Consider the following 10,194-nt stretch of genomic DNA (forward strand, 5'->3'; position numbering starts at 1 on the left):
TACAGGCATTAATGTATTTGGTGAGTTTATTTTCACTCTCTTAATTATTTCTAGTCATGCCTGGTTGATATTTTCTATTGTTGTTGATTCTTTTCCTGGTTTCTACTAGCTGAACAAGCTTGGTTTTTTTTTTCATTTTATTTGGTGGTGTGCTTTTTTTTTTTGTTCCAAAGTGAATCACTTTGCATTCATGCACATTGAATTCCATTTCGTAATAATTTCGTAATAATGTTTGTCGTAATAAAGTCAGTTCATTCAGTTTGGACAAATTATTTTGTAGCTACTTGCTAATTTATTTTTATTTTTACTACATATTTTAGTATCAGGTACAATTTAGGCACTTTCATATTTGTCACACTTTTTAAATGTTTGCTTCGGTTCTTCATATTCTCTCCTGAATACATCACTTGCCCACAATTCAGTCAGAAATCTTCCTTGCTACTTCAGTGATGACAGTGGTGGCTATAAAAGGCTTAGTGTGAGAACCACAGAACAGCTGTTATATAGAAAAGACTTCTAGAAGTTACTATTCCATTTACATCTTGATCAGCTCCTTCTGATCATGTGATTGGATAAAAAGTACAGTGATAGATTTGTTGCTCTTTTGTGTTCTTAATGTTTTTTTAAATAAGGAAAAATATTTCATGTTTTTATCAAATACAACTATTCTATGAACTTCATTTTTGTGATACCACTGTGCTTATATTACTATGTTATTCCATTACTCAAATGAGAGTCACCTCTAGCAGATGATTCTTTCTTCTAAACAGATTACTGGTTCCTGGGAGTAGGATATATTTTCTTTTAAAATACAATTTAGGAAGTTTGCCTTCATAAATCTTGTATTTGGAGTAGGAGTACTATGGCTACATAAGCATTTTTTTAAAAAAAGTTAAAGTTCTGAATAAGAATCTCTATGGCAGATAAAATTACGTGGGATAGAATCATATACAGTTGCTTCCATACAATTCTAGTAATTACTGAATTATTCTACATAGTGTAATAGTGTAAACCTTGCCTGTTCTTAAGAAAATACTTTATGCCTAGGTAAGAAAAATAAATTGAGAGTTTATTACCTCTCGTGGTTAAGAAACAAGATCCTTCACAATGATCCTGAAGTAGAAAAAAAACAGGGTTGGACAACCGTAGGTGATTTAGAAGGCTGTGTACACTACAAAGTTGGTGAGTAATTCATTATCTTCATTTGAAAGCAATTCTGGTTATAAGTGAACTTCCTAACAAAAGAGAAGTTTTGATTTTTATGAGTAAATCATATGGCATAAAAATACAGCTGTATATTTCACATTTTCAAAATAAATGCTCTTAAGGATGCCCTGTTTTGTTGAATTTATATATATATTAAGGCATGATTTAATACAAACAACTGTGAATTGAGCATGAACCTCATATTTTCCTCTTCCTTGGCATCATCTTATTTCCTAAAATGATCAAAACATAGAGAGAAGTAATTTCCTGTCCCGTACAGTATTTTACCAATTCCAAACATGGCAGAGATTAATTGTGTATCAGTAGGATCATATATATTAGGAAGTATTAAGAAGATAGTCTGACCCTCTTATCCTGTTAGAAAATATATAAATGAAACACCAGGAAGTCATTGACTGCTGCTGACTCTATTGCAAAGAAGAGACGCCATCTAATTTTGGGTCTGGTTTTAGTTTTATCTTAAAGCTAAATCCGTAATAGTCATTCTCTGTGGACTGGCTTTCTTTCTCTACCTACCAACATTTCTAATCATTTCTTAGTATTTGTAAGTACTGATAATCAGTTTTTCTCTCTCCCTCCCACATTTGTATGGTAAAAAAAACATGTTAAGAGTCATTGAATACTTTAAGAATATGTCTGAACTAGAATCTATTTTTAATGTTTCAATGAAGAAATAGCAAACTAGTTATTTTAGCAGGATATATTATCTTCTGATCACTAGGGGAATTAATGTAAGCAAATATATATATATATTGTCTCAGTCTAAGTCTAAGACTAAGTCTCCCAATGGAAAGCAGGGTGCTTGCTGGCTGCCTGAAAAAAAAGCCTAGAAACTAGTGGATTGTGATTTCACTGAACTAGGGCTGCATAAAAATCTTGGTTTACGTAGGAAGAACCTGGCTAAAAAGAAACACACACACACACACACACACACACACACATTGTATTACTGCCTAAGGAACGAAGTGGACTTTTAGTATGTTTTATATGCAGAAAGTAAGCAATTATAATTATTGATATATTTTTATGTATCAATATTACATACATGTAATGTTAATTATTATTATGTAATTTGAGATCATTTTAGAGCAACAGTTCATAATTTTGTGAATTAAGCTATCAACTCTCTGATGTGTATATTTATATTTTCTACAATACATATTGAAATTTGATGCCTTATCAGCTGTATAAAACATTTTATTTAAATAATTTTACAAAATGTTTTTGTCCTTTTTAATTTTAGTAAAATATGAAAGAATCAAATTCTTAGTAATAGCTTTGAAAAGTTCTGTGGAGGTCTATGCCTGGGCACCAAAACCATACCACAAATTTATGGCATTTAAGGTAAGAGTGCCTCTGTCCCTTGAAATATGTTAAAAGTCATTGAAGAATGTCAGAGTGAACTTAACTGTCAACAGTTTTTAACTGTGATATATGGTGTTTTAAATAGGGACCGTTATCCATTAGGCAGTAACAAATCCAAATTCACCCAGTAGTATTTGGGAATATTGCTACTCTAGAATTGAAATATAGCTTATATCTACCACACTCTTATGGAACTCTTAAATTGTTGTGCTTTAGGTCTATGGCTATTAAATAAAAAACTAATTCTTCAAGAGAGACATTAATCCTGTAAGGAAACCAGAAGCATGACTTGACATCTTTTCTTGCTTCCTTCATTTTTATATGAGGATAATTGCTTTCGTAGAAACATGGTCTGTGTATGAGGGATAATATACACATGTTTTATTGGTGACCCTTAAGTCATGAGACTTGTTGCCAGTTCTCCAATCAGAAATGTTGTAATTTTCCATATTACTCTTATTTTCCTTTCAGCTTGTAGATTTTTATTAAGCACGGCTTTCCATGTACTACTAAGTTTTAGGTTAATAGTCATGCTAGATGAGCTAGCTAGCACTACATAGGAAAAATGATATAAGACTTTGTTGATTGATCTGCTTAAGAATATTCAAGGTGGAGAAAGGGAAGATTATTAAGAAAGAGATGAGGGAATCAAATGGAAACAAAAAGGGTTGATAGGAAAAAACTAGTCACTTTCAGAACTTGAAGTTCTGAAAAAATGACTAGATTTACTTAAGGGTGAATTTTCATAATAACACTTCTAAAATATAACACCTCTCCCCTTACTTTTAATTGGTATTTTTCTTCTTCATTTATGTAAAAGTTCAATCAGTAGCTTTTACAAAGGAAATGAAGCAGTAGCGATCAAACTCTAAACTTTTGTAAAAGATTGTAAAAAGCATACGATTATCTGATCTAAAAATATTATACACATGCAAGGGTCATTGTTCTATTTCAAGTTCATTGCCATATAGCAAGTGAACAATAATGATGGAATCAATGAATACTGCTTAGTCCATTCCAGATGAAATATTTCCCATAGTTGTTTCCAAAATAATCTCTTCAGTATCTTATTTTATTACTTAACAGTCATTTGGAGAGTTGGTACATAAGCCATTATTAGTGGATCTTACTGTAGAAGAAGGCCAGAGACTGAAGGTGATCTATGGTTCCTCTGCTGGTTTTCATGCAGTTGATGTGGACTCAGGATCAGTGTATGATATTTATCTTCCAACTCATGTAAGTATGTAGCATTGTTACCACGTTAATTAACCCATATTTTTGATAATGGACAAAACACATCATCCCAAAAATACTAAAGGCTGAAAGGATGGCATGTAATTAATAACTTATATCCCAAAGGTGCTTTTCCAAAAGACAACTGGACTTCCTTGGTTTTTTTCTTTTGAAAATATTTCACTTCTCATCCAAAGAGGCTTTTTTAGTTCTTAAATGTTTTCAAAGGGAAAAAAATCAAGAAAGTCCAGTTGCCTTTGGAAAAGCACCTTTGGGATAACTGTGACCTGGATGATTCAGAATCTCCATAACTACTAGAAAAGATGAGTTTTGTGCTTTGGTAAGCAATAAATAAAAGAAGAGCTGAGTGACACAAATCCATTATATCTGAGAACGTTTATGATCCCATGGATTATTTCTCAGTCTAGGAAACATGTGGTTCAATTCAGAGAAAATGAGGAATACCTTCTTGCCAACCAGGAGTTGACAGATACATGTATTTACAGATTCAGTGTAGTATCCAGCCCCATGCGATCATTATTCTTCCTAACACTGATGGAATGGAACTGCTTGTTTGCTATGAGGATGAAGGAGTGTATGTCAACACATATGGAAGAATCACCAAAGATGTGGTTCTGCAGTGGGGGGAAATGCCTACATCTGTGGGTATGTATGCCAAGCTTTTACAAAACACTTTCAGAAAATGGTAGATGAATGGTTCTTTATCAATTCAGTCACTTTGGCTATTAAACAATCTAAGATATCATGACAGATTGATAAATATTACATTTTCTATTTCTATTGCTAAGTCAGAGGACATAATAATAACTATATTGCTGCTATACCTATACCTATAGTCAGTCTACCTATGCTTAAGTTTAATTGCTTTGAATGAGAAAAAAAAACCAAATAGACCATGATGCATAATTGCACCTATAAGGTGTTCAGAGGTACTGCAGACAAGCAAAATATACATACCCCATGGATATTTTTGTATGGCAGCAAGTTCAGAAAGAATATGTTTCAAGCTTCTTGTACCCGGTTAGATTTTTCTAAAATAATCTGATGTTATGTATTTTTGTCTTGATAATATTATTAAAGAATCAATTATTTGTAGGCTATAATTGTACATATATTGGGAGGTAAACAATATTGAAGAAAGAATATTTGTTATGAATGTATATGCTTACAGTTATATGTTCTTGTACTTTTAACAATTGAAGAGGTGTGTGTGTGTGTATTTATTCATTTATTTGCTGCCTTTATAATTTTTACAAATAACGCAAGGTGGCAAACATATCCAACACACCTTCCTTCTTCTATTTTCCCCATAACAGCAATGGTGTGAGGTGTGTTAGGCTGAGAGTGACTGGCCCAAAGTCACCCAGCAGGCTTTCCTGACTAAGGCAGGACTTGAACTCACTGTCTCCTGTTTTCTAGCCTGGTGCCTTAAGCACTAGATTAAACTTGTTTTAGTAGCAGTCCGTCTGCATTTATTTTAACTACAACAACAATTTATTATTACAGTCTTAGACCAGAGACCAGAACAAATAAAAGCACTCAGCATACATACACTTAAAAATTCTAGTATAAAATAATAAATAGCAATTAAAATCTATAATAAAATCCAGTGTCTATTATACATGGTCTGACTATATGATAGTTGCAATCCCTAAACTGTTGTAGATTCAATTCTAAAAGGGAAATGACTAAGCAGTACAAAGGTTTGCCACAATTGTTATATAACATCACTATGGTGGAGAAGACACGTGCTTGCGACGAATCCCCAGTGCTGCTGCGCAGAATCTGGCCACCTGTGCTGTAGTCATGGACTGCTTATCTTTAAGTAGCCACTGAAGATAGGTAGTGTCAGAACGGCCAGGATACCTAGCAGTTATTGGCAGAATATGTTTTTTCCTAATCTCCGTATAAGAGAGAGAATATAGTAATTTATTTATTTATTTATTTATTGGTTCGATTTATATGCCGCCCTTTTCCGGAGACTCAGGGAGGCTTACTATGCGTTAAGCAATAGCCTTCATACTTTTGTATATACCTGCTTAGTAGGGCTTTCAGGCCCCCCTAAGCGGTGTTCTTTTTTATACAAAGTCAGCTTATTGCCCTCACAATCCGGGTCTTCATTTTACCTACCTCGGAACGATGGAAGGCTGAGTCAAGCTTGAGCCTGGTGAGATTTGAACTAAAAGCTTATCTAAACTCAAAATATTTTCCTTCAGTTTTTTAAATGAATATTTATATCATCAAGATTAAATGTAATTTTTGTTTTGTATGAAAAATTAAGAGGATGTAGAATGCCCAAGATGGAGATTACTGTTTATTATTATATTTAAAAGTGGCCTTTTTTTATCTTAAAGCCTACATTCGATCTAATCAGATTATGGGCTGGGGAGAAAAGGCTATTGAAATACGGTCAGTGGAAACAGGACATTTGGATGGTGTATTTATGCACAAAAGAGCACAAAGACTCAAATTTCTATGTGAACGTAATGACAAGGTAAGATATATATATGTATATATTTTCTACTTCTAATACTCAGTTTAGCAGTTTTATAATTAATGTGGAGAAGACGGAAGCATGAATGATGACATCAATCCTCTGACATTTGAGTGTGGGCAAAAGGATTAAAGGTCCAATGTTCTTGATGCACACTGAACTTTTGATTCCTGGAATAACAGCAAGGGTTTAATTAACATCAAAGAACATGTAAGATGTCTTTCCACATGTTTTTTTCTGCTGCACGCAGAGTCTTGGTTGTCACCATTAATGAACAATATTCTTTTTCATCCTGCTCCCTTCCAGATGGGTCAGGATTGAAATTCCCATAATTTTTGTATCTGTACATCCTGGGAGGCATTATGACAGGAGTGAAAAAAGCTGTAAATAAATTCAACCCTGTGATTGTTGTCTGTTGATTTCCTACCTTTGCTCCATTGTCTGATCAATTTGTTTTCTCTTTATCTCTTTCTTCACAGGTTTTCTTTGCCTCTGTACGGTCTGGAGGAAGCAGCCAAGTTTATTTCATGACTTTAGGCAGGACTTCTCTTCTCAGCTGGTAGAAGCTCTCTAATTTGGCATGGAATTGCTGTCCTTTGGAGTCTTCATAACTTGGAATCATTTGCAACTGGAGTACAGACCTGCCATGATGCATTCCAAACATGCTATATTGCGTGTTCCAGCATCACTGGTGTTGGGTTCTTTTCATTTTTAAACTGAGGCTGCAGGGTGCAGCTGGTGCTTTTGGCCATCAGGTGCTATCTGATTTGGGATCCCACTAGAGAAAGAATCAGGTCTCTCCTTTTCCTCCTTTCCCCCGCTCCAGATCTCCTAATGAATAAAGGAAGAGACTAACCAGGAAAACGATTTTTTGGAAGGAGGCAGGCAGGAGAAGGTGCAGGAGAGTGACATAGGTGGACTCCGTGTCACTGAAGCAGGGGGCAAATTTAATATAGTAATATTAACAATGTAATTTAATTGACGTTTCTTTTTCTTTCTTTTTCTTTCTTTTGTAATGTGACTCTGTGGAAAAAGAGAAAGATGCAGGTTTTAAAGTTAATATTTATAAAAATGTGAAAGGCACAGTGGTTTAGGGAAGGTGGGATAGTTTTCTTTTTAAGTTTTGGCCTGGCCAAGAGTTCAGTCCTTCTTCTCCTTTGTACCAAGTTTTGCCTAAAAATCACAGTGAATGGTTTTTTTAAAAAAAATAACAGCATAGTTCATTTTTCTACAATGACTCTTCATTAGGCCAGAACTTGGTAATTTCAGTGTTAGCACTGCCTCAGTTAAAGGTTTAATTTTTGTTTAAACCTAAAATGTGCAACAGCTTTTACTACCAGCCTATGGGGAAAGAAAATTCCAAACATGTTTATTTTTGTGCCTACCTCATTGTTTCTAATGCATACAATAAAAGAGGTGGTTTAGGTTTATAATTTTTTTAGATGAACCAGTACTAATATCCACTTAATTGTGATACCAAATCTATCAGATTACAGTTTTGACTGTTACTTTCATACCAGGTTTTAGGAGATCAGACCAGCGGTCACTTGTAATGATTAAATTAGATTAAGGACTGGAATTCAGTGACTTAAGTAATTGAGTTTTTTTTTAATTTTGAAATAAATATTTTAATTTTATTTTTAAAAGTTTCATTACCAATGGAACTTTAAAAGGTTTAGCCTAAAATCCAGAAAGATTTACCTTTAACATGAGAGATTTAGTAACACACAAGTAACAAAAAATAGGCAAATTTTGTAAGAAATTTGGAATGTTTTCCTGTTCTAAAAATGCAATGTTCTAAAACTATAAGAATGTAGTTAATTCTGCTTATTCAATTTTTTTAAGCAGCATATACTTGTGTTTCAGTGTAAAAGTCTAAATTTTTGGATCTTTTTCTTTCCCCTGTCCCATGTTTTTAAAGGGGAAAAGCTCCACAAAATTTTGTTTTAGCCAGAAGACTTTTGGCCTTTATAATAAATCTGTCAAGACTAATACTTTGAAAGGCTACATGTGTTTATTACTTGAGAAGACTTGAGTGTGTAATTATCTGTTGGTGATGTAATAATGCACAGTGTCATGATACAATAATTATGATTTTTGAACTTTTGAAAAGGATATTTGGGGTAATTTAGTTGACAGTTGCCTTAAGTTCACTGTTTTAATCAGTGAATTGGATTCCAGTGTTTCATGGCATGAAAATTAGGGACTTACGTGTGATTCTTCAGTTAAGAGGCTTTGACAGATCAAGTAACATAGACCAAATGACTTGCTTTGTGTCAAACAGCACCAATTGAAGGAGCCTAGATCTGAGTTAGTAGTACTTAGGTCATCAGTAAAAGTGCTGTTTCTTTTTCTTAACTAACTTTCTCCTTTTTATTAAGCAATTTCTTTGAAGAGCTGGAAGGGTTTCCCCTTCCCTCAAAAGTAATCTTGTATAAAACAAATAGGAACAAATTTCTGGTTTGATTTTTTTTAAAAAAACAAACAAAAATCATGTCTTCTTTAATTGCTTGGGATTTGGATTTGGATAGCACTGAATGTCAGACCCAAGATTATAGGTGACTTTCACTTCCCTTCATTTCTCTTAGCAAACAGTCAAAAAAATCAACTCTAGATTGAATAGTGGAAAATGAATGGGATGCAGGAGATTGGTGTTGCCACCAGCAATAGGATCTTCTCTGGCACTGGAACTGTAGCATAAGATAATAGAGCCAATGGGCCAGAGGTGCTGAGAAAAAGTTTAGAATCACATTATGTGATTAAAACTCATTTAATTTTTGCCCTTGCCTCTCATGCCACCATGTTTGTATGCATGTGTGTGTACACACACACCCCAATGCATACTCATACATATATACATACACAGATATATGTATGTAAATATTTAAAAAGAGACTACTGTTCACAAATGGAAGAATGTTATAATTTTGAAGAATACTGCCAGATTAATATGCTAGTGAAGCTGTGTCCATCAGAATGAAAAGAAGATGGAAAAACAAATCCATGGTGGCTAATTTTACAAGTCAAATCAGTGTTATGAAACCACTACATACGAAATGTTGAAATCCATTTTAAAGCAGTGCTGTTGGTAAGCATTAAGAGTACTCTTAGTTTAGTTTAAGCTTTAAGTAATAATTTCTGTATCCTATGTCAAAGTAATTCTAACTGTATGAATGCAGTGACTTTATTTTTATCGTATGCACATGTTATGTTGGAGAAAATGTTTACAAAAATGGTTTTGTTACACTAATGTGCATCACATATTTATGGTTTATTTCGAAGTGATTTTGTGGGGTTTAGGTTTTCATAGTGATAGCAGTACACATTTTTGTGTTTTTTTTTTAAATAACCCCAGGTATTGCCACCTATGAAGATGCTTAAACAATAATACAAATGACAAAATTGCAGTAAAATTACTAATTGTAGAACTGCAAAATAGACTGGTGACAAAGAAACACCTAGCCTTTTTGCAGTGATGTCTAATTTTTTTTGTGTATTATAAATTACTGTTTCCCACCCATTTTTTCCTTAAATAAAGTAAAAATGGCACCTATGTGTATGTGGAAAGTATTTTGAGTAACTTTTTTTTCTCAAGAGAAAGCTTTTTGAGAGAAATTATGGAGGAGTCTTTAAATTATACACTTCGTGAAATATATATTTTGGAGGAAAAGCTAATACAAAAAAGGAGTGATGCTGTAAATGGTATGTGGGAATGACTCTGGAAAATGGGGAAGAGACACAAATAGCTGTGGGAACAATGGCAGCTTAGCCAGCAAACAAACGAACAAGTGTGTGTGTGTATGTGTGTGTGTGTGTGTGTGTGTGTAGGCAAACATCTCAGATGGAAACTTCTG

The 10,194-nt window shown here is 33.7% G+C and overlaps 1 protein-coding gene across 4 annotated transcripts in view; it reads left to right on the forward strand.

The window, feature by feature from the left end:
• MAP4K4 (mitogen-activated protein kinase kinase kinase kinase 4) overlaps positions 1-9,893 on the forward strand; it is a 147,622-nt gene extending 137,729 nt beyond the window's left edge. For all 4 annotated transcript variants that reach the window (XM_034419942.3, XM_034419978.3, XM_034419989.3 and 1 more), the window contains 6 exons: positions 1,048-1,182; positions 2,471-2,571; positions 3,679-3,828; positions 4,332-4,491; positions 6,201-6,340; positions 6,820-9,893. In XM_034419942.3, coding sequence (XP_034275833.1) covers positions 1,048-1,182; positions 2,471-2,571; positions 3,679-3,828; positions 4,332-4,491; positions 6,201-6,340; positions 6,820-6,903 — 770 coding nt within the window. In that variant the 3' untranslated portion in view covers positions 6,904-9,893. The remainder of the gene's footprint in view (positions 1-1,047; positions 1,183-2,470; positions 2,572-3,678; positions 3,829-4,331; positions 4,492-6,200; positions 6,341-6,819) is intronic.
• The last annotated feature ends 301 nt before the right edge of the window (positions 9,894-10,194 follow it).

Source organism: Pantherophis guttatus, chromosome 5 (genome assembly GCF_059756535.1).
Source record: "Pantherophis guttatus breed Tessera chromosome 5, ASM5975653v1, whole genome shotgun sequence".
Classification (NCBI taxonomy): Eukaryota; Metazoa; Chordata; class Lepidosauria; order Squamata; family Colubridae; genus Pantherophis; species Pantherophis guttatus.